General features: G+C 40.0%; 1 protein-coding gene across 50 annotated transcripts in view; it reads left to right on the forward strand.

Moving 5' to 3' along the window:
• Positions 1–25,683, forward strand: part of ANK2 (ankyrin 2) — a 627,576-nt gene that overhangs the window by 520,135 nt on the left and 81,758 nt on the right. For 36 of the 50 annotated variants that reach the window (XM_070504610.1, XM_070504620.1, XM_070504608.1 and 33 more), the window contains 8 exons: positions 5,442–5,639; positions 8,601–8,699; positions 9,499–9,597; positions 13,525–13,722; positions 16,250–16,348; positions 17,037–17,135; positions 22,382–22,480; positions 23,360–23,458. In XM_070504610.1, the coding sequence (XP_070360711.1) occupies positions 5,442–5,639; positions 8,601–8,699; positions 9,499–9,597; positions 13,525–13,722; positions 16,250–16,348; positions 17,037–17,135; positions 22,382–22,480; positions 23,360–23,458 (990 nt within the window). The remainder of the gene's footprint in view (positions 1–5,441; positions 5,640–8,600; positions 8,700–9,498; positions 9,598–13,524; positions 13,723–16,249; positions 16,349–17,036; positions 17,136–22,381; positions 22,481–23,359; positions 23,459–25,683) is intronic. The other 14 variants (XM_070504623.1, XM_070504625.1, XM_070504621.1 and 11 more) reach the window with 1 other exon arrangement.

Raw genomic sequence — 25,683 nt, forward strand, 5'->3', positions numbered from 1 at the left:
ATATACCTAAGCTAGAACTCACTTCAGCTTGAGTCATACAATCGTGATTTCATTTTAGAAACAGTATTGTATTGGAATGAAAGCATTTGTCTCAAGTCACACAAATTGTCATTTCAGGCCAGTCATTTTGCTTCCAGGTCTTTATCATTACAATTTGAAGATTGGGCTCAGAAACCTTGAAACTCCATTCCAGACTTTCTTAACACTGTCTGGCTCTAAGAATTTTATAGCATTTTTTCCACAGCCTTTCATGCAGAATCCAGTGATACATGGGCAGCCTTGACATCACTCTTGTGTTTTTAGATTTTATCTGCCTTTCCCTGTTGCACAAGCAGTGTAATTTATGTTCTTTCATAATCGTCACTGGTATTTTATGTTTTTATGTATTTAGAGCTTTCCTTATTCAAACTGTATTCTCCCCTGCCTTGGCATTTTTCTTGTTTCTCTTTTTCTTAAAGATTTTATTTTTTTCCAGCAGTTTTAGGTTCAGAACAAAATTGAGAGGAGGCTACAGAGAGTTCCCACATGCCCCCTGACCCCCCGCACACACAGCCTCCCCCATTATACGCATTCCCCACCAGTGTGGTGTATTTATTATGACTGATGAACCTACATTGATACATCATAATTCCCAAGAGTCCATCCTTTACATTAAGGTTCACTCTTGGTGTACATTCTGTGGGTTTAGACAAATGTATAATGACATGTACCCACCATTATAGTATCATACAGAGTAGTTTCACTGCCCTAAAAATCCTCTGTGCTCTGCCCAGTCTTGTTTCCTTTTAAGGTTACCTGGCATTCAGCTATTTAAAAAAAATTTTATGGTCAATCAGTGCATCTGAAGATCATGAACTTCACTATTTTTACCAGAAATTATAATAGTGATCTTGGTAAATAATTTGTAATCCACATTTAATAATAAAAGGCTCCCCGTTTCTCTCTCAAAATAAAACTGCTTAATACTTTTCAATGTTCAAATTTTAATTTATTCTATTTTTAATGGAAATTTTCTCATTTTCTGCCAATTTTTTCATGTTGTTGATTTAACCTATTATTACTGCCTTACACCTTTTTGGATACCATCTGAAACCCCTTCCTCAAAAACACCACCGGCTATAGACTCTTTCCTTTGAAATATCATAACCTTTATTTATTTATTTCAGACAAATTCCATCAATTCTATTGTTTTACTTCTCTTTTGCAGCTACATTTAGTCTCATGGTCTACATATCTAAACAAACATCTCAATTTTTCATCCCTCCTTATTTAAGTATCACATTTCATGTCCTCCTTTGCTCGTTTGTTTGTTCAGCTCTACGACCTATTCTTAGAGGCAACTGAAATCCCTTCCCCAGAGCATCCTCTGACTATGGACAGGAGAAACCACCATAGCCTTACAGAGTGGTGCTACCCAAAGGTCATGACGCGTAAAAATGACTGGGGATCCTGGTAGAATGCAGACCGTAACTCAGAGGGTCTAGGGTGGGGCCCACGTTCTGCATTTCTTACAATCTCACAGGAGGTGCCAATGCCCTGGTCCTGGGACTATACATTGAGCAGCAAGGAGCTGTGGTTTCTCCTTTCCACATGTCCTATTTTAAGCTGTACTTTCACTATGAATTTTTGATTCTCACTTAACCCTTTAACATTTCCCTGGAACTCGGTTTAGTTAACACTTGTACAGTGGTTTCTAATTCATAAAGCATTTTAACACAAATTATCTTATTGTGACACACAGGACAACCCTGTGTTATAGAGTGGCTTAGGATCCTAAAAGTCAAGATTGTGCTGACATGCCTGTGGTCAAAGGGTTAGAACAGATAAGAAAGAGTGTTCCTCCTCTGGTTCTGTATCTTTCTCCAAGCTCTTCTCTGATGACATCATTATCTCCCATTTCAGATATAAAGAGAGCCCTTCTCTCTTTCATTCAAACAACTGAATTCTAATTAGTCACATTCCCTGCCTGAGCTGATCACTACGGCCAGGATAGAATATCAATCCTGGGCTCCATGTCTATTCATGTGGCCCCCACATGAGGTGGGGTGAGATGATTGGCAGCCCCTCTAGAGCCACAGGGAGTCTGGGATGTCCCCTTCCCCCAAAGGAGGGAAAGCTGTTCCCAGAAGAAGGGGGTAGGAGGTACTGGGCAGAAAACAACCATCTATCTGCTGTATTTTACCTCTGGGTTTCCCAGCACACGTCCGCACATGATGCACTCCTGAAAACTCCCTCTCTTAACCTAACATTATTGCTCTGCTATCCACTCTCTCCCAAAGAGGAGATAGTCACAAATTATGCCCAGTTACCACAGTGAGCTCCAAGGTCGAGATTTCTGGTAATCTGCATTCTTCTCAGTCGGATTTAGAAATAATACCTCGTGGTTATATAATCAAGGGGCTAAGTCATATTTTTGCCTACTCCCAATATGTAATGAAAAAAATCATATAATCACAATAGTATCTCATTTAAAATGTGCAAGCAGCTTGCTCTATTCGCCAGTCAAGAGCATAAGTCATACTTGGCTGGACAGACTGGAGAGCCGAGGCTGCAGGAGTATAAATTCTTTGGTCAGCCAGTGTGCTTGCCCCCAGACCCTGCTCTCAGGAAGGTCCTTCCTCGTCCAGCCAGTGTCCTCCATGAACATAACTGAGGGCCACCAGGACCTGCCCTTCCGGGAGCTCTCCTGCTTTAGGTGCCCACATTCTTTTTTTATTTTTTAAAGATTGGCACTCGAGCTAACAACTGTTGCCAATCTTTTTTTTTTTTCATTCTTCTTCTCCCCAAAGCGCCCCGGTGCATAGTTGTATATTTTAGTTGTGGGTCTTTCTAGTTGTGGCATGTGGGACACCGCCTCAGCATGGCCCTATAAGCAGTGCCATGTCCACACCCAGGATCCAAACTGATGAAACGCTGGGCCACTGAAGCAGAGCGCACGAATTTAATCACTCAGCCATGGGGCCAGCCCTGGTGCCCAAGTTCTGTTGGCACCATATGGAGGTCCAGCATTTGCTTTAGGGACTGAGCAATCACAGGGCCCCTCGGCTTACACTCACTTGAAACTTAACTCATTTAAAACTTTAGTTAGCTGCCAGCAGATCTGGTTCCTGCGAATCCTATTAGCTAGAACTAATAGCAGACATTTTATCAAATCTTTTAACTCTGTCTTAGCCATTGCTATTTTTGTCTCTTGGTAAAAGGAGTTTGGGGCTCAGCAAAGTCTCCCTAATTTTGGTGACCTTGGAGCAAAGTAAAACAGTAGCCTGAGCTCATCTCTTCATGGTCCAGGCTGTATCACCGTCACTGATGCTTTATGAGGAAGGAATTATTGCCCCTTTATATTTGGAAGAGGTCTAGGGAATCAAGTTGCCTCCCATTTTTTTTTTTTTTTTTACCCTTCTCATGAATATTATCTTCTGTGCTTTCCCAATTCTTTTCCTTGACTTGACTTAGCTTTAGCTTGGGGCAGCAAATTCAACTTTTGGAATTCAACAGGGAAAAAAATTACCTAAACCTCAAAAGATCTTATGTCTCTGGTTACAGGTGGAAAGACTTTCTTATCAAATTTGTATGTTCTTCTCTTTTCCATTTTCGGATAGGAGTGTACTAAAAGTTGAAGAAAATGGGCAAGGTAGATTATTTCTTAACTTCTTTTTAGACAAGTACCTTAATGCTCCATGGTATGAGAACTAAAGGACACTAGTTGATAATTTAAACAATTACTTGGCTACCATCAGTGGTGAGATTGCCATTTCTCAGCTATGGATTAAGGGGTTATCATTGCCCAAACTCGTTGAAAACACATTTTCAAGTTTGTTACTTGTAATACCCACCTCCATCGAATTCTGCCGGGCAGAAGTCCAAGAAGGGAGACCCAGACACAACAAACGTTCAGGACAGCTAGTCTCAAGTTCTTTGGTTTTTTAATTGTTGTTGTTACTGTTTGTTTGTTTGTTTTGCTATCCATTGATCTTTGTAACTGTTAATTCCCGATTCCTCTATTTTCTCCTCTGTACATCTCCTAAAGTGTTATGCGTCTTCTTTTCTATTGAGGATCACCTTGGCCTACTAGTTATGTTAGTTGCCATTTTTATTGTGTCTATTTCTGTAGAATGTTTAGGCAAATAAGTGTCTTTAGAATCCAACAACTGAATTCAAGTCCTGTTTTCATAGCTGAGTGACCTTGGCAATCCTGGAGAACTCATTTAATTCCTCTTAATCATTCTCCTCTGGAAAATGGTCTAATAATACATTTTATGCCTTCTTTTCAGGTCTATTACAAGGATAGGACCAAGTATACATCATACATGAAGGAAGTTTATAAATTACAAATTTTTATAAAATTCCAATTCTATTAGTAAAATAATTACATTATTATTTATACCTCAGCACCCTGAAATTCATACACTGCTTTTTCATCTATTCCTGTAGCTCCCTCCGAATACTTTTCTTTCTTCTAACTTTAAGATTCTGCTTTTATTCAAGTAGCTCTTCCCTATTCTATTACATCTTTTCTCCACTCATTCTTAGCCCTGGAAGCTGGCCCAGCTTTGCCTTCCTCACTTTTATCATGACATGCCCTTGGGAAGATTATAAAGATATACCTCTTTCATCACTTAGGTTGTACACAATTTTCTTTTTACAAGACAATGGTTTGCCTGGTTTACTTAATATTGAAAACATTTTCTTGACTACACATTAGAGTCAGGTGATTTCTTGAGCCTCCTCAAACATGTTCTTCCCGTCCTTTATACCAGCTATATCCTCTCTGTGTTTTTAAATGAAAAGCACTTGGCAGATGGTGAACCCCATTTGCTTCTTGCCAGAGTTCCATTTCATCTTTGAAGTCCTGGATGCAAGTCCCAGACTCATCTGCAGTGTTTGCTGGAACATCTTTTTAAATCAGATTACACTATCGTCTTTATCCACAGTCTCTCCTTGAGGAAAATGACCAGCATTTGTATCCTTGGCTTGCTGAGTGGAGTAAGAACAAAGTTTTCCCAGCATTCCTCATTCTTTTTCTCTTGATATGGTTCCCGGAATAAATACTGACTCTTAATGAAAGCTTTGGATGAAAATCTAGGTCTTAGGACTTCTGGACTAGATTTCCTTCTTATTCAGAACGATGAGTTGGTTTATATTTAAACATAAGTGAGAGCTGAAGCCTTAATGAGTTGAGAAACATTTTGGTCTGGCCAGAAAACAATGACCGAGTTCATGGAAGTACATACTTTTAAAAAACCTAAGGAAGATTTTGTGACAAAACAGGTCACTTCTATAGCAAAATATAAGATAAATTGTGGGCAGAGTAGTAATAATTTCATTTTAGGTAGGAGTTCCTAGAGATGCCAAGAAGACATCATGAAACATCTGAGTGAAATACATTATCAGTGAAGTTTGGTTTGTCCCGGCACTAACTTTGTACTTGACTTGAGTTGTAGGAGGAACAGACGCCTTTGCATATTGCCTCTCGCCTGGGTAAGACAGAAATTGTCCAGCTGCTTCTACAACATATGGCTCATCCAGATGCGGCCACTACAAATGGGTACACTCCACTGCACATCTCTGCCAGGGAAGGCCAGGTAGATGTGGCATCAGTCCTCTTGGAAGCAGGAGCAGCCCACTCCTTAGCTACCAAGGTAAGGGGAATGGCTTCATGGCAACATGGACCACAAGGAATCTGAAGTGGGGTGCCTCTCCTCTCCTACACAGATCATTAAGAAGGGTCCATCTCCTTTAGGCCTCTGACTCACTTCTTTCTCTTTGAATATTTTAGATTCATTTTCTAAATGATCAGAGGGGATTGTAAGAGTCCATATAATATCTTCAATAAAGAGTGCTGGATTCGATTCCCCTAATGAAGGCCAGTATTGTTTGTAGTACAGGTATCTGGTGCTTTAACTAAGCTGATTTCCAGAAAGCAAGGGCTACTTTCTCCTTCCTTTCCATTATAAAACCTCTGATGTATTCCCAAGGAGATTCCCAAATACTTTGAACTAGTATTACTAACAAGGAAAATGAAAATGCATTAAATTGGCAGAACAATATTTGTTAAGAGTTTTAGTAGTATCTAGAAGTTCACTTTACTTAATTTGCATTTGCCCAACCCTGGTATCAGCTATCATCCCTGTTCTGCTCTCTAATCTTTACCAGCCACACTCTTGCCTGGGTATTTACAGTGTCTACACAGAGCTTGCTGGAGAGTCACACTTTATTTATTATTACTGTCATCTAACCAAGGATATACACCGGCCTGAATTCTACTTATGTTCACAGTTCCCTGCTAGGGCAGAGTAATTTTTTCTCCACTTGATACATTCTATTTGAAATTCACTATTTGGGTGTGACTTAGAATGAAACATGAACACACTTGGCTAAGTGGAGCAAGAGTAATTGAACGAGTGCAGAAGAGCAGGAAAATGAGACACGTTAAGGCCTAGAAAGAGTGAATGGTTCACAGGGCAAAATAATTCCCACAAATACAACAGTGATTCAGGTCATTAAAAGACATTTTCAATTTTCTCAAAATAAATAGGCAGAAATACTGCATCTGGGGAGAAGCCCATTTGCAAGTCTGAACCACAGTGGTGGCGTGGCACCTGTCCTCTTAGCAGTCGGAGCAGCCCACTCGCAGTTAAGGCTCATCTGGGTGCCTGTGGCTGTAAAGCATGTTATGCTGTAAGAAACTGGTAATTACTCAAATACTGAAATCCAAAGAGTTCAAAGGATTTTATTTTTAAAAAATCATAAACTAAGCAACAAACATATAATAATAATAGTAATAATTACCCAAGAGAGACTGGGTGATGGTCTCATCCGACGAAGGTGATAAATCCTTGAAATTCAGATATGTAAAATATAGAAATAGAGAATAGAGAATAAAACATAGTTCCTTATCTTCCAAAGATTTTTAGGATTTAAAAAATATATCTGGAGCCATAGTCAATTAGAGCAATAAAATGGAAGAAACTAATAAACAGAAGGACTTCAGCAGTGGAACTGACTGGGTTCTGAAGAGTAGTTGACTTACCATCATGAAAGCTATTTAAGTGTTTATAAATATCCTCGGGTAAAAGAAATCCTGTTCAGATTAACACAGGGGAAGAAGGAAGATGTGTGACTCAAGAGATGCTTTCCAACCTCTAGTTTGTGATTTTACAGTAAAGATTCTATGTAGTTTTGTCTAATAATAGTTTCCAAATTTATAAAGGGGCTGGATCGCAATTCCGGCAGGACTTCAAGGATAAGGAGTTTACTTTTTCTTCCCGACCACGTGGTTTGTGTCAAAGAACTCTCCTTCAAGTCGAGTGTTGCCCCAGTCGTTGTGTGCACTGAGTGGGGGAGGAGAGCAGTAACAACAAGTGTTGGTTCACATGGACTAAGGCAAGAAGGAGGAAATCCTTCCTCTACGTGTCCCATACTTGGAAAAAGCGGGAGATTCACTCTCCTCCAAGGACTTATTGGTACCAAATGTTCCAAAAGAAACAAAAAGGAAAAGTGGCATCTTAGTTAAAAATAATTAGTGTGGTGACCCTGCACAAGGGCAATATTGTTTCGTGGGGATATTCTGTGTTATGATGAGGGCTTCAATGGTCCTGAGGAGAAGCCATACCTCAGATCACCTCACCCAGGCGTAGTTGCTGTGTGTTTATAGCCCTTGGTCAGCTGTCGAATTCTCCTGCTCCCACGGTAGGCCCAGAAGAGCATGTGGTGAGACTGTCCGGCCACGAGGATGGATTTGAGATCATGGTGTAGGAACTGTGCCATCCTTGAGATCCGAGGCCAGGGACTTGGCTGTGTCTGCAACACACTCTGCAGCAACAGAGGGGCGTTGGATAGGCATACAAAACGTTGACTCTGTACATATAAACGTGCAGGAGAGCAGTCTTTAAAAAAGCTTTAAAGCCGCAGTGTGTTTAAAGTCTAGCGTTAATGAGTTCAACATCACGCCAGAAGCAGAGCGTGTTTTACAAAAGGAATTGATCTCTTATACGGTGTGGGTCTTCTGGGAAAGGCGGTCACAACCAGAATGAAAGGTGCTTTTTCATGGAAGCATTTTTTTGTTCTGTTGACCATTGCTATTTCTGCAGAAAATACAAATCAACTGAATTACAAATAATTAGATTCTTTTTACCATGGCTGTTGAAACATCCTAAAATTTAAATGAAGAAATTTGGAATTCAGGTATTATAAAAAGGATAGAAAGAAAGAGAAGGATTGGAGAGAAGGCAGCTATGGTCTCAATCCTGTTAATTTCAGAGGCAAGAAAAAGACAGGCTTTTTTTCCCGCCACTCACAAATTGGGGCCATTTTACTGACACTAGTGGCTTTTATAAATCCCAAATGTGTAAAGTAAAATTTCAGTCTCCAAACCCTTAAAATAAAATTTCTTTTGTTTAGTCTATCAAGCCAAACTCTTGCATGTTAAATTTCATTCTTTACCCTAGTCCTTGTTTATGGCTAAGAGACTTAATGCTTCCAGCATTTTTCCCAAATGGAGAATCAACATAGTTTGCTTACCATGTTAACAAATAAACAAGATTTTGTTAGGAGTCACAAAAATAAATACTGCATTTTACTTTCGTTCTTCACATTTCCAGAAGGGTTTTACTCCGCTGCACGTGGCAGCCAAGTATGGAAGCCTGGATGTGGCAAAACTTCTCTTGCAACGCCGTGCTGCTGCCGATTCCGCTGGGAAGGTAAAGGTTTTCAGTAAAAACTGTTAGTTATATAACTCAGGCAAGTTGGGAGCTTTGGAAGTTTGTATTTCAAGATGTTTTTCTCACTCTTCTGAAGGGAATATGAATGTAACTGATGAAATAATCTCACATAGACCTGATGGAGATGTCCGTCCATGACCTGTCCACAAACACACTGATCCAGACGGCGTGTAGAGCTGTGCCACAAATGTGTGCTCTTGTCACAACGGGGCCCAGGTCCTGCCTGTATTAGGAAGAATCCCTGCATTATTCTTGTAGTAATTCTTGCTTAGCATTTTAGACTTTTATTTATGGTGGACATCAAGATGCTCTGTGCTGGGGGCTGGCCGGCTGGCGCAGTGGTTAAGTGCACGCGGTCTGCTTCTCAGTGGCCTGGGGCTCACTGGCTTGGATCCCAGTAGGGACATGGCACCACTTGGCATGCCATGCTGTGGTAGGCGTTCCACATATAGAGTAGAGGAAGATCGTCATGGATGTTAGCTCAGGGCCAGTCTTCCTCAGCAAAAAGAGGAGGATTGGCAGTAGTTAGCTCAGGGCTAATCTTCCTCAAAAGAGAAAGATGCTGTGTGCTAATTATAAGCTCAACCAGTCATTTTCAGTTTTAGTTAAGTTTCTAATATGAAAATCATTAGGTATTTATTTTGATTATTTTTTTTTCTATTCACTGTATTAATTAATTAACACGGACTTAATCGATATCAGTGTCTGTGCATCCTGGTAGCTTCAGGGCAGCTAACGCTTATTTATTAATGCTGAGACTTAAACACACCCTTTACAGAACGGCCTCACCCCGCTCCATGTTGCTGCTCATTATGACAACCAGAAGGTGGCGCTGCTCTTACTGGAGAAGGGTGCTTCCCCTCATGCCACTGCCAAGGTGAGGACCCCAGAAAAGGATTTACAGATGTGGGGTGTAACTATACTCTGACAGCGCAGGGAACTGCTTTTTAAACACGTGGAATGGTATAACTGCAAGCTGTCCTAGTAATAAATGTTTGGTATTGACATCTTTTTTCTTTCTTTGTCTTTCTACCAGTTGCTTCCACAAAGCCTTTTAAGATTTTTTAAAAGTCAGTAGATATTAAGGAGATGTGCCCAGGAACCAGTAGAGATGACTTTATGACCAACACTCGTTTTAGAGACTGAAGTATGAATTGGAGAAATGAAACATAATAAAGGCAGTGCAGGTTTCTTCTTGTCCTCTGTAGACAGCATGTTAGGATATAACATACCCTTTGATTTGCTTATTCCTTGACTTCAGATTTTTCACTGTGCTATGTGAGTGACTCATTGTTTCTTTGCCTTTTAAAGGTTTTATCCATGGTAACTATAGCATACATCCTTTTAAGTTCCTAGGCTAGGAATGCCTTTTTGGTGTTTATGTAGCACCAACTGCTGAAACAGCTCCAGCTAAGACTTGTACCCTTGGTCAGGGCCTTTCCCGGTTTCCTTCTCATTACACTGGAAGTGTACATCAATGTCGTATAATACATAAGGCCATCATTGCATCTTTCACTGATTCATTCAGCAAACGTATACTGAGGGCATATCAGGGTGTATTTAGAAAGAAAAAATATGTATTGTGGTGGGAAAAAACTGATGCTATTAGATGACGTAATAAAACAACAGGTACTGTCATTTATGTGGCAAACTGTGTCCAGCACTTTACATGAAATATCTCATTTGATCTCATAATAATCCCACGAGATTGGTGTATAATGATTTCTATTTTATAGATGAAGAAGTGAGATTTAAATAGGTTAATTTGTTTGTCCAAAGTCACATGACTAAGTGACAGCTAGGATCTGACCTCAGGCAATCTGACTTTACAGCCAGCAGTCTTAACCACGAGGTCCACTGTGTCCCAGAGCAGGGGAGAGAGAATTATTCCATTTCTATTGTGTAAATATCTACATGTGTACTCACATGTCTATTTAAATTATACATACTTAGTAAGATGGAATACTCTATGTAGAAGTATATTCTGCATAATGCCATATATTTTGTATGTAAACACATCATATATAATGAAATATTATCAATATATATACAATTTGTGCACATACTTAAATATACATCTACATATATACATCTATGTATACATAAATATGCATATTTTATTGGTACAAATATACAACTTACAATAAAATATTTAAACTGTCAAAGAAGGAGGGAAAGATTTTATAATTGCACATACCATTCTTCCTTCTTTATACCCTTTTCTCTGTAATCTCATCAATTCTGCATTTATTTTATGTCTTTCTTGCTACTAGATTATAAACTACTTGAGGACAGTAATCATGTCATGTTCATTTGCATATCCCTGAGGTGTCTCATGCAATATTATATGGGTTCTCAATAAGTTTGTATGAAAGAATGAAGACTGAGCAACTATTTCAATGGAATAAAAAATACCTGCTCACTTAACATGCCAGTATTTTTTTCATTAGCTTTCCAGGTTGACCATTTTTAATGTAGTTGTAAAAGACTTCATCGATACCCAACACAACACTTATTTGAACTCTTATTAGTATAAGGAAAGGATTGTAGAAAAACTATAAAACACGTTTTCTCCTCCCACAAGGGACTCTCAGTCTACTTGGGAGAGAAGACCTAAATTGTACAATAATGTTTGTGGTTGTCCCAAAGAGACAAATGTAGCCTTGATCTCTCGCCTCTTTAGTGTATGGTCCTTACTCTTGGGCCACAGACAAAGTCCAGAAGACGAGACAGAGCAATCCTCTGCTCCAGAGCCCACAGTAGGGCAGGTGTTCAGGAGGCTCCTCTAGAATCTCCCACTCATCTGCCCCAGCCTCTCGGTGAGCATGAGTCCTTCAGCTCTGGGGCCGCTCTAAGAGGCGTCTAGTTGGTTGAACCCTCAGCCCCATCTCCGCTTTCGACTCTCTATTCACTACAGTTCCCCCCGAAAACACACACACAACACTCACGGTCCTTTGGACCTTAGAACCTCTTTGCTTTCTACCAGAGTCCAGAACTTTTTCATAATCTTCATTGGGGGATTTTTTTGGTTATTTGATTCCAAAAGATTTTACTCTATATGGAGCAAGAGGGCTCTTCAGGTCTTGCAGGTCGACTATCTGCTGGAGAGTCAGACCTCTTATATTGCCAAATTTGACACTCTTTGATGACCGCTTGCTGTGGTGTGTTAGAAGCCCCTGTCCTCCTCCGCATGAGTCTCTGACTTTACCCCGCCTTGGTAGGTTTCCTCTGATACTTCACCTAACCTCCGTAGAGCCTGTGCTGCAGGAAGGAGGAAAGTCGGGACTGAAGAAAACAGAATGTAGCAAAAAAATGATGCCTAAACTTACGGGCCCCACAAAAACCAGTGCGCACTTCTCTTCATAGAGCCCATGGTCCAGCTCTGACATTCTAGAGTTCCTAGAGCATCTGGGGCCAGATCAGACCCTGAAAAGACTTCCAAGAAGAGCTGCTGGATTTCCTCAGCAGCTTAAAGAGAAATAGCATTCATCTGGACTGAAAGATGCTTATTTTTGCTTGGAGCAACGAGGACAAAGTAGATAGATAATGTTTTTTGTTTTTTTTTTTTTTAGTGCACTTTGCAGCTAGACTTCAGGAAATAACATGACCTAAAATGACCTCTTACGGTTGTCTCACAAGAAGCATTTGATCGTTATGTTGTCTTTCCCTTCAGTGTGTCACAGTTAATGGCAAAGCCACTGTTTTTGATTTCTACCACACATTTTTCATGGAAAATTCTACCAGACTTGATAAAGAAAAGGAAAGGAAACAATATAGTTTCCAGACTTACCCTTGTTCCAGAGTTTTGTTTGTTTTTTCTCTTAGCGAAGTATGGGGACTAAAATTTGGTTCTTATAAGGCAAGTACGAGTTCCTCTGGTCCTCTCCATGAACTCTCACAGAAAACTAGGAGCCTCATATTTCTGCTTTTGAGCCAGCAGGTTGTAGAGACGAAGGGGAGATACAGGATTTTAACTGACCACAAGATTAATATAAGCCAATTTTGTTGTTTCATATCTTTTCCAGTAGAATGCAACCCATTAAAGATGGGGTTGTGTCTTGTCCACCTGTGTACCCCCACACCTGGCATGCTGCCTGGCATATGCTGGGTCCTCACTAAACAGCTGTCGAATGAGTAAAAAAGTACAATCAAACCAGAAGCATATTAGAAGGAGTGTTATAACAAGATCATAGAGAGAATTCCATTTTATCCTGTGTAATTAAAACCATCTCTGAAATATAGCATTCGGTTCCGGGTAGTACCATTCAACAGCAACACTGAAAACTAGAATCAGTTCAGAACGAGTCATCCTCAGTGAGGTCTAGCAATGGGGCTTCAGTCAGGAATAGTTGAAGGAATGGAGAAGTTTAGCCTGGAAAAGAGAAGACTAAAGGGAGATAGGAAGACCATTTCCAGGTGTTTAAAGAATGGTCATGAAGAAGAGGAACCTGGCTTGCTTCATGCTGCTCTTCAGGAGAAAATCAATATTATAAGGGGGAGACTTTAAGTTTTGGGGCTTTTGTGTCTCTGTCTGTCTCACAGTAGGATGGGGTGCCTTGTGACATTGGTTGCAAAGATTTGGGTATTGTTGGATGGAAACTTGTGACGAGTAAGAATTTGGATTTACTACAAACTCACTTTTAACGTGTTTAGCTTTTCTGCTGATTAGAAATTCTTATTTCCTTGAGAGGTATATATTAGGGCAATTGTTAAGCTTACTATATATATATATATAGTAAGCACCTCATATGTGTGTGTGTGTATATATATATATATATATGTTTTATTTACTTATTTATTTTAGAACGGCTATACTCCTTTACATATTGCTGCCAAGAAGAATCAAATGCAGATAGCTTCCACACTCTTGAACTATGGAGCAGAGACTAACATTGTGACAAAACAAGGAGTAACTCCACTCCATCTGGCCTCCCAGGAGGGGCACACCGATATGGTCACCTTGCTTCTGGATAAGGGAGCCAATATCCACATGTCAACCAAGGTATTCTGTTTTTACCTCTTGTTTTAGTCGAGTCTTTTGGACGAACGTAAACAGAAACTAATCAAAGATAACTTGGACCAAAAAGAGGGGCTGTATTAAAAGGCAACAGAGATGTCTTACAGAATTCGAGGACAGTAAAGGAGTCCAGCCTTATGAGGACTGGGAAACCACAAGGAAGCAAGGAGTGGGCCTCTCAGACTCTCCGTCTGTACGGCTGCATTTTTGCATCTTGACTTTTCCCTGAAAGTCAGTTTCCTTTACCCCTCTTGGTAGATCTGCTTTCTCTGCTTCTCTGCATATGTGACCAAAGAGGCTACCCCACAGCTCCCAAGAGTTAATGTCACTCAGTTCAAGCATCAGCCCAGATTGCTGCAGTACCTGGTGGTCCTGGTTCCAAATCCCAGAGAGCGAGAGAGAGAGTGAGAGAAAGAGGAGAGAGGGGTGACAGTTTCATCTGGAGTCTGACCCAAACAACTGCTTCTAAGCTGCTGGGCCATGCCCACCACCAAGTCATTCTCCAGCCCAGCTGAGCATCGGAGGCACCTGTGGGTAGGGGCAGGGAACTCAGTAAAATGTAGATTTCCGAGCCATCTTCAGCTTGTCTTGGATGGTGGTGGTGGTAGTGGTCAGAGAATCAGTGTTTTTAATAAAGCACCCTAATCATGTCAGTCTTTCTCCAGAGAATAGCCTTTGTGGGCAAGCATATTAACTATAAGAGAATAACAGACATATATGGGAAAAGATATTATTCAAATATAAAAATGTTTAGGTTTTTACAAGTACATGTCTGTCTGTCTGTCTTTCTCTCTACGTATATATTTGTAGCTCTATCTATTGTCAATCTCATCTATTCTATATCTGTCTTACACTTATATCTACCCCAGTAGAGCCAGCTGCTGAGAAACTAAAAATGGGAGCCTATATTTATGTTAGCTCACAATTTAGATCTCTTAATGCTTTTCGTAACACATGGTGTGGGTTTAGTGAAAATTAAGTTTCTTAGGATTCTCCACAAATACACAATTCTATGTTTTCTACATCTCACTGTTGAGTTAATTAGTGCTTTTGGAGACTCACTTGTAAATTGCTCTTAGCATTTGTAAATAGATTATATAGCATCTGTCCTTTGGAAACAGCTATAAAAAAAGACAGGTTGTTTTGACTGCCTTTAGAGTGCTATTCTGTTTTGTCCCCTCAGAAGTATTCTAGTATATCACTTGCCCTTATGCACTTCTCTGTTCTCTATCAAAGTCCCACAGATCCTGTTTTAAAGTATTGTGAGAGCTAATGATAGAGTTAGCCCTCCAAAAGATACTTGCATTTTAACCAGAATGAACGTGATGGAGCCTTATGGTGAAATTCAGTGTATTAGCCAGATGGTCAATACAGTCTGAGCATGGATTTGCTTGTGGCCACTGAAACCATGCCATTCAGGGGGTCATTTGCCCTATTGGGGATATTCTTACCATGAAACCAATGGTAGAATGTTTCATTTAACATCAGTCTATGAAGGGGGCATGTAAGTGTTTATTGCCTGTTAAAAACACATCTTTATTTGAAAATAAACACAAGAAATTCATAAACAAATCATGCAAAATTTTAAGTAGAATGAAAATTCTGGACATGAAACTGATCATGCAATGTTTCTGATGGTGTTATTTTTAATTCATAAAAATAGTACATATATATCTGAAATCAGTTCACTGGTAAATTCAAGTGCCTAAAACACATCCTGGCATATGAAAAGTACTCAAAAAATACTATCAAAAGCACAAATGATTTAGGTTTTGAAGATATTCTTTAAATTTCAGTTTTCCTTGATGGATGCTACTTGTACATATAGTAAAGCTGCTAGATTATCTATGGCAGAATAAACCACTTTTTCCTCCTTTCTCTATTCTTTCATCTTTTATTAATTCTTACTGAATGTTAATTACATATTCAACTAACCGGAATAATTACTCAATGTATATATGCCAAGCAGTTTACATAAAAATGGCCAGTTTATGGTGCTATATATAAATGATGGAGTTACTTTTTATTTACCATTTAGAGGAACCAAAAAAATAGTATACTATCTTTGGGTGCTGGAGAAAATTATTCTGAACGCATTTCCTGTAACTCTGTACACTTTTTATATTGATGTGCTATTTTATTGATGAAAATATAGACTGTGCTATGGTTATAAAGTGAAGTAGTAGTTGGTTGATCAATTATTTAACTGGATAAATAGATTCAGCAGGAGGCACAGATTGGTTTGAAATGAATGTTTTTGGAAGCTTATTAGCTGAGTTATTTTAAAGTCTTACATCATAATTTAAGTACCCATTATAGAAAATGTAACTTGCTGCAAGTGTTGATTAACTTAGAGAATATGTCTTGGATGGAAAGTCCAAGATCCATCAAAAGTTACAGTTTCTGGGGGGAGGCTATGAATTTTCCAGGATTTTTTCAAGACATGATATTATAGAGGATGCAATGTATTTTCTTCTTCAAATGTACCCCTTTGCTTCCATTCTCTCTGTAGAGCGGACTCACATCCTTACACCTTGCAGCCCAGGAAGATAAAGTGAATGTTGCTGATATTCTCACCAAGAATGGGGCTGATCAGGATGCTCACACGAAGGTAAAGCAATTGCTCTCAATACTGTGACAGGTTCTGACTTGGATGATTCCCAGTAGCCCCCATTCAGTCACCCCAAGTCCAAGTCCCCCCTCCTTAAAAGTCCATTCTCAATTAATTATGACTCTCTCCTGCTCATAAATCTATAATAGTTCTCCAGTTTGGCTGGAATCAAGTTCAAATGGATAGCATGACATCAGGACCCTTTACAGAATGATTCCGGTTTTGCAGACTTAAGTATACCCTCCTCCCTTATTGCTTCAGCTAGTCAAAACAGCTGCTGTTTTCTTCCTGTGCTTGCTTGCCTCCATGCCCTTGGTCTTGAAATAGCTTTTCCCTCTTTATGCCATTAAATTCTTCAAGCCCACCATAGCAACATTTTTCACGCACCTCCTCAAGATCCTCCTGTCAGGCTCAGTCTCTCCTCCTGTTATCAGGTCCTGTTATTTGTGCCTCTCTCTTCGCTCTTTGTCAGATTAAGTCACACACATCTGATCTCCTTTGCTGGTGTTAAGTACCTTGTGTTCAGGGATCTGCTCCTATCCATATTTCTATGTCTATATCATCTGCTAAGTAATATATGTACAAATAGAATTTCTCCCATCTTATCGTAAATGAAATTCTACCTAATCGCTCTCCCCTGAGTATTAACCACTAGAGAGGTAATTTATTTGTTTATTATTATTTATAGCTTGGTTACACTCCTTTAATTGTGGCCTGTCACTATGGAAATGTGAAAATGGTCAACTTTCTTCTGAAGCAGGGGGCAGATGTCAACGCAAAAACCAAGGTAAAATACTTGTACTCATTTTCATTTTCCATAAGCAAAAAGGTTCAGCCATATGCACACTTTGCTAGCTCACCATAGCTACAAATGTATCTTTTTTTCTTTTTGGTTCTTCTAAAGCAGTTTTGAATAAGTAATATCAGTTTGTACAATTGTTTGAGACTTCTCATTCTAATAACTTTGACGGGTTATGTAGGTTAACTTCAGAACTACTTCTATTACAAAGTTCAGGTAGCTGACATGGATTTAAACTTTACTGCAGGATACAGTAGATACCTGGAGAACATCGTGATGTTCTGGCTCACCACCTTTACACCGTTGCAGGGCCTTGGCTCCCTCCCCCAGCCCTGACGCCCTTGTGAGGAAAGACAGACAGGCAGCCCAGACTGCATTCCTTTCATTTCTTTAAAACTGATATCCATTAAATGTATGCCATGAGTCATATATACACTATATATGGCTTTAGGTATATTAAATCACTTAATCCTTAAGTAACATCATAGTCAGATGCTATTACTACCTCTATTTTACACTGTGAGTTTAAGGAACTTGTCTAAGGTCACAAAGTATTAGTCGGCAGAATCAGAATTCAGTCCCAGGCAGTCAGCGTCAGGGGCCGCTCTTACTGCTGCGTATGCTGTTCTGATTCCCACGTTGCTACAAGTCAGTAACCTCAACTCACTGCATCTAAAATCTTATCCGTCATCATTCACTTTCCTACCTGACATTTATTCCACACTATCAGATCCTGTTGCTTCCCTCTTTTAAGGAGTTCTCTGACCTATTCATCCTCTTCCATTCCTTGAGTCTCTGTAATGGGACCTGACCTAATGCAACTTTCCAGATGGCCCCCCGTAACTTTCCCACAACTAAACTGTAGCCTGTTAATACTTCACTTTCTCCCAACTAATATTTTCCCATTTTGCTCATAGTCTTTCCTCTTCCAAGGTGCTCCCTCTTTTGTCTATTTAAATCTTATCTGTCCTTAAACTACAACCTCTATAATGCTTTTCCAACTACTTGAACATTTTATGATTACCATATCCCCAAAATAATAGTGCTTCCTTTTTAAATTCACTCATAAAACATTTAAAAATTACCAGTACATACTTTTTAATGTCTTTCTATTTTTATTGATGGTTCATTATAAAAAATAATGTATGTTCTTTCTAATCACCTCCTATTCACCCCTGAGGAAAGGATTCTTCACACTAAAATAGTAGGAGATAGCTGAACACAGGACATCCAAAATAATGTAAACTTTAAATTTATTTTTTTATTTCATTTTTTTTTCTTTTTACCTTTTGAACCCCTTCACCCAGTTTGTCCACCCCCCACCCCCTGCCTCTGGCAACCACCAATCTATTTGCTGTATCCATGAGTTCAGTTTTTTGTATTTTGTTTAAGATTCCACATACAAGTGAGATCCTTCAGTATTTGTCTTTCTGTCTGATTTATTTCACTTAGCATAATATATATATACACATACCACTATTTCTGTATCCATTCATCCATTGATGGGCACTCAGGTTGTTTCCATCTATTGGCTGTTGTAAATAATGCTGCCATGAATATGGGAGTGCATATATCTTTTTGAGTTAGTGTTTTTGTTTTGTTTGGATAGATACCCAGAAGTGGAATTGCTGGATCATATGGTAGCTCTATTTTTAACTCTTTGAGGAACCTCCATACTGTTTTCCATAGTGACCGCACTAAATTACATTCTCATCATTCCCGCCAACTCTTTCACATTTGGAATATCATGTGGTCATGCTCAGTGAGGCAATAATGTGTAAGGCCTGGGTGGGAAGTTCTCAAGGATAATGCAGAGCTGACTGGATCCCAACTGTTTTTTCCTGTGGCATTCAGCAAGGCGAGGTGGGAATGTAACAGCTCACTTCAGTGTACTCAAATTGTGCACTCTCTTCAAGGGGAAGAGAAATGTGCAAGATAACTACTGCTGCCAGGCATAATATAACTCAGCTCAGGTTCCTTGGTCCAAAGAAATAAGTAATTGCATGTTGTTTTCTTAAGTTATATATCAGGTATCCCTAACTGCAGCTATGTGAGTGGGCTCAAGTAAATTACTGTGAACACATTTAGGAATTTTCAAAGTAGTCACTCAAGAGGCTACTAATTAGAAACATATGAAGTTTAGGAAGAGTCAGTTTTTTTATATCCTTTAGAAGTCGAAACAAAATCATGTCTCTATATAAGCATATTTATAAGTGAATTAAAAATAAAGTTATTTTCAAAATTATAAATAATACTATTAACATTTGAGATTCAAAGCTTGTAATCCGACTCTAGCAAGAGTAGCTGCTGCCTAGCTTCTGACTTCTTGAGTTCTCATGAAATTGCACTTTGAGACTTATTTACACGCTCAAATGTGAATTCTCAGGTGGTAGCACCTAGCACCATTTTTGCTGACTCAGCTCACACATAAGCACTGCAGACAAGACCTTCTTATTGGAATCCAGGGATTCTCCTGCAAGGCATAAGTGAGACTTTGGCAGAACTTGCAAATGTTTATCATATGTTTTTAAGTGTTGGATTGTTGAAATGGTTATAATATTTAGAAGCCAAACGTACTGTCTAGATAACATCACTTGCCTCCCTGGGGTGTGGTCTGCATTCAAATGGACATTTGGTTGAGAGAAAAATTTCATTTTAACTTTCAAGTTTTTTTTAAAGTAAACTATGTAGATTTTACTTGCTTTTGGAAGTAAATATATCTTTTGATATATCTTCAGGGGAGTGGATAGATACATACCTCAAAGAATGTTCTTTTAATAAACAAGAATTTTTTCACAGAGAATGACATCTTTGGAGAAGGAATTGTGTTTTCTTCCTCACATCTCATGTGTAACCATAGTTACGGAAAAATTGTTTTGTTGCTATGAAAATGTAAACATATGTGTTGCCTTTAGTCCTCAAACATTCATGACTTGGTCTAAAAATTTGGAAAAGTGAACTTGTTTTATGGGACTATTGCTTAAAATTAGAATGAAACCCTGTAACATCAGCTTGAGGCAAGCCAGATTTTGTTAATTATATGATTAATTTGCAAAGAGTGTTTAGAACTTCAGCATATAAAAGGAAAATTTTCTTTATAAAATATGCTACAAAGATCATAGAGCTCTTCAATGAGAAAGAAAAATAATGTTAGCATTTTCATATAACTTTAGATAAATTAAAGAAATATTTCACAGACAACATATTTGATCCTTCACCAAACTTGAAATCTTGGCCATTTCCATTTTATAAATGAGAAAATTGAGGGTTAGAGGGGTTTAGGGAAAGGCTAGTACTCTCTAGAACTGGGTCTACAGTTCTTTGCAGGGTGGGGCTAAGATGGAAGATTAAGCTTCAACCGAACAGTCATGTAAAAGCTTCTGAGTTGCTCCCCACCTCCCTACAGATACACTCACGCACCCGAGGCTTCAGGTAAAAGTCAGATGAAATCAGGCCTGGAGGGCATCTTCCCAGCCACAGTGTCCATTGAGGACTCAGTATAATGTGGGCTATTGAGGGCAAGAATGGGACTATGGCATCATTAATTTATGTGAGCACAGCGCCTCCTATTTAGCACATAGCCCGTGGGTAGTAAATGTTTGCTGAATGAACTAACTTGGCTGGTACTGAAGAGGTGAATTAAGTTTGGTTGGTAGAATATGTGTAAACACAGTGGAAAGGGAGAATTTTTAGGAGAGGAAATATCACTTACTTTATGCTTCTCAAATGTCCATGGATTACCTGATTTGAGAGCAGAGTCCTGTGATAGCTCTAAATTTCTCAGATTTTTATGTCCAGGTTTTCTGGGGTCGTTCCGTTGTAGGGATGTAGAGTATAGCAGACGTGCAGAGCTGATGATGTTCCAGACCGAGGGACACTCGGACTGACAGACTTTCACACACATGGGTGCATCCCCATGGACTGAAGGGCTGCAGTGAAAGCGTAGAGGGAATCCTGGACAACTTGCACAGATGCTTCGTGTAGACAGGAGAAGCAAGTCGACATGTTGGTCACGAGGTGGCAGTGACACTAGATGAAAGGGATGCATACTCTTACAAGTTTAAGGTATGCATGGGTGACCCAGAACTTACAGCCCAGGACAATTGGGTCTGAAATGTATCAATACGCTTTTATCAGGGCTGAGGCAGGTAGATAATAAAAAAGTAGTCTGATAGCCATTGACTATCATAATCTTGTACGTAGGATCTGAACCTAGAATGATTGTGAAGAAATTACATAACTGTTATTTTCAGTTTCATCTCTGAAATGGGGAGAAAAATATTCATTTATTAACTCATTTGTTCATTCACTCAGTCACCCATTATTCACGAAACACCTACCATGTCCCAAGCATGCTCATTTTCACAATGATAATAAAGATTAAGAGAGACAATAAATATAAGGTCCAGTACCTGGCACAGAACGAATGCTCAGTAAATGGTCGCTATTAACATTTTGTTGTGCCTGCAAGGATTCCAGGGCAGCTTGATTAATTAACGTAATTATGCAAACCACCTGTGCCATGCCGACCCCCCACTAGAGTGCTGGGCAAGGTTGGCTTCACACTAACCTTGACAGCAATGCCTCACAAAGCATGGATTACAGGGTTTCATCTGAGTGGAAGTTTAGACCAGAATGTTAAAAAGAACCTAATTTTTAAAGACTTTTTAATTGAAAGTGGACCACTCAACTTCCAGTGAAACCTTCTGTTCTCTAAGTGTGCTCTTCTTTGGCCAAAGCTGTGCTCTCAAAGGAATGTAAGATTGAGGTTTGCTTTCATTGACTTAGCATCCCTAAAGCCAGCCCAAAGATTATCAGGGAGGTCATGACTAGCAAGCAGTGTTATGATCCTCTGCAGCTTTCAGTTAAACGCATTTTACTCTTTCTCTTTCCCAGGGAAGAATTCACTCTGATAACACTGTTTCTCATTATAAATCTTCTCTCAGCATACCCATTTTTAATGCTAATTGGTGAAAACACCAAACAGTTAGAATGTGGCATCTGTTGATCTTGCTCTTTCCTAAGCTAGTCTCTTTCTGTTTAGCTCACCATAAGGTGTGAGGGAGTGTCTGCTGCTGAGAAATGGGCTGCTGCTGAGACTGCACTCCAGATAAACAGGCATCTGTGACCATTTGGTTGTAAATAAGATTTAAGAAATTCCAAACGAAGGCTAACCTAATTTTCCTTCTCCTTCTGCAAATCCCCACCCGGTCCACCGCCACCGTCATCGACAGAACGGCTACACGCCTTTGCACCAGGCCGCCCAGCAGGGCCACACGCACATCATCAATGTCCTGCTGCAGCACGGGGCCAAGCCCAACGCCACCACCGCGGTAAGGGGGCGTGGCTGCCCCTGCCCACGCCGCCCCTTGTCTGAGCCGAGTTCAGATATGGCCCCCTTAAGTACGCCCCCGCACTCTGGAAAGCCCTGGCTTTCTGGAAGGCCTTTCCAGAAATCAGCAGGACTTGCTGGGAGTGCTTGGCCAGGGAGGGAGTACGGCCTGACTTCAGTTGTCTCTCGGGAGAGCGGGGCCCTGCACTCCGGCCGCTGGAACGTGCTCTGACTACAGCTGGCTCTCAGATGTGAGCGCAAGGCCACCCCTCCGCCCGGCCTTCTTAAGGGCGCACAGTTTCCGAGGCTTAGACAAAGCTCTTGGGGATGTGGAGCCATTGAAATGTAAACTAAGCGGTGCAATTAAACAAACCGAGTGGCCTGGGCGGGAGCCTGAATTGCTGGCTTGTGTTATTTCCCTGCACAGTGAGCCTCTGCACAGCTGTAGTTAGAGATGTTACTGTGTCCCCTGTGGTGACATCTTACCTGCAGCAGATGGCTGGGCCTCTGCTGAGGAATCCGCGTTCTTGGTGCTCGCTAATTGTTTTTGGAGGCACCATCCTCTGTGCAAGAGGTACTTTCCTAAGCAGAATACAGTATTGGTAGAGCTATTTGACAACCTCGGGGTTAAAGCGTCAAGTGCTTCTTATTGGAAAGCGCAGGCAGATGCAGCTTGTTGTGTTACCATGGTGACCTGGGCTCTAGTCTAGAGAAGTTACAAAGACGATTCAGATGTAATGGTAAAAACTAGTGATTTTCCTAAGCTGTGCCTTGTTTTGGAAGGAAATGCTGGCTCATGCAGAGCCGCGGGTGAGCTCATTGGCTCCCATCGCCGTCCTGCCTCTCAGTTCTCACTCTTTCTCTCGTTCACTCTCTTCAGAATGGCAACACGGCCTTGGCGATTGCTAAGCGGCTGGGCTACATCTCCGTGGTCGACACCCTGAAGGTTGTGACGGAGGAGGTCACCACCACCACCACGGTGAGTAAGAGGGACTGCTCTGCTCGGCTTCGGCTCCAGTGTGTGGGTTTTCAAGCCACATAGTTTTTCACTTACAAAATGTTTTGAGCTTTTAGTTTTGAACTTCTTTTGGTGAATATGTTGTAGAACATGCATAGAGGTATGCAGATGTAAATGCATTCACACAACTAATGCAGGGTTTTAGCTTCCTTTAGTCAACAAAAATCCATATAAAATGTATGAGTGAAATTTTATAATGCTTAGTTCCTTTTTCTGTGACTGGCTTCTTTTTTTCTGGCTCCTCTGCGCTGTTGCTGTGGTTGGGTGTGACACTTGCTGCTGGCAGGTAGGAACACTCCACAGCAAACTTCTCACCTTAACCAGGAGCTCAGCCAGCCCCTGGAAAGACCCTGACCTCCGAACGCTATGCTCACACGGGGTCAGATGGGTCCCCGTGAGATCAGGTCATCCTTACTTTCTTCTTAGTTCTGATTATTATTTTTTATTCAAAAAGAAAATTGAATGTGTTTAGTAGGTAAACTCTATATCATGACAGTACATATTAAATTTTTTAAATTTTTTGCTGTTTTGAATACAATGCTGATTCTGTAGGAGAGAACAGTGATCATCATTGGCCTTTGCCAGAGAAACTCTAGAAGTGATAATAATGAGTGCTAATGCTTTTGCCACTCAGTTGGAGCAAAGCTTGAAAGAGGCCTCATGAGAGGGAGACTTCCAGTGGAAATGCCATCTCTTTGCATTTATGCGTTCATTAACTTTTCCCGTTAAGCTTGAACTCTAAGGACAACAGCTCTTTAATTTCCCTTTGTAAAGTAGGAAAGTGGAGCAACAGGAGAACATTAGATGTTCTTTAGAGACAATAAGATCATAAATCAACAAATCAATTCTGAATGAGGTTCTAGTAAATGCCTCATGCTGGGAATGATGCACATAGAGTTTTAGAACACTCAGTTCTTTTGGTAGATGTGAGGAAAAAGAGACAAATTTCATTCTTCAGGCTGACAGCAAATCCCTGTTGACATACATTGAGGTAAATGCAAGACAGTTGGTTTGATGTGAAGTTTTAAATAGAGTGGAGTATGATTTATTAATGAACTGCAGGACACAGACTGAATTTAGATGGGAGAGAACAGCACTGGTTGTTTTCTTCAGAACCTTTGGCCAGCGCACCAAAATGTTTTTAAAGTATAGCTTTAATAAATTATACAGGAAAAAAACAAGTCTTGTCACTACCTCGCACTATACTTCTGAGTCACTTGGTATGGCTGAATCAATGGCTTTTTCTTACTCTATGATTTCTTATACCAGGAAAATCTTCATATTAGGGATCTATACATATATGTCTCTAATGTGGTGTCTTTGAAAGAATGTGTACGTCGCAGATAAGTGAAGCCGTTAGTGGCCAAGCACATCTGTTTTTAAAAGTCATGTCTTCTGTCAACTTTGTAACCTTGTCCATTCTCTGGTAATCATGTTTGTACATTTTTATCAAGTTACCACCAGATGGCAAGCTTGCATCTTTTTTTGCCATCTTGACCCACTTTTCTTCCATTCATTTCATTAACTAATTCATTCCTTCAGTATTTACTGGATGTAAAATACGTGCTGGATTCTGTGCTGACTGCTGAAGAACATTACTCCTCCCCGCCAGCAACTTACATGTAGTGGGAGTGGAGAATAAGACTGACGTTTGGTACGAAAATAAATTCTTTTAACATCAACGAAACTATAGAACTTACACGTCCAGTTTCAAAGAGATCTCAGGCTCACAGCTGTTACTTAAAGTGAATGACTTTAAGTATACAGATCTATATTTTGAAAGAGGAGCAATTAGCTTTTTAAATACTATTGCTAAACAAGTTCAGAAATGAGGCATGTGGTCCTGTGTCCACCACATCTACCTCTAGGGGGATTCAAAACCTCCTCTGAGAACTCTCTGTGAGATTTTTGCTTTTCTGGTACCTTGTTCTCTACGCTGTCTAGCTGAGCTGACTCCAACAAAAACCACTCTACTTAGAAATCAAGTTTCTAGGTGAAAAGCCAACAAACAAATATGAACATAATAGCATGCCTGCGTTCAGTAGGGGTAATAAGAAATCATTGCCCATATTAACTAAACGAATGCCCCTTTATCTAAATGGGTGGTCTTATTTATTTGTTGGTTACATGTTTTGGTGCTGCCCTATCTTTACTTTCTGCCTCTCTTAGGATTGGATCCTTTTCCT

Source organism: Equus asinus, chromosome 3 (genome assembly GCF_041296235.1).
Source record: "Equus asinus isolate D_3611 breed Donkey chromosome 3, EquAss-T2T_v2, whole genome shotgun sequence".
NCBI lineage: Eukaryota > Metazoa > Chordata > Mammalia > Perissodactyla > Equidae > Equus > Equus asinus.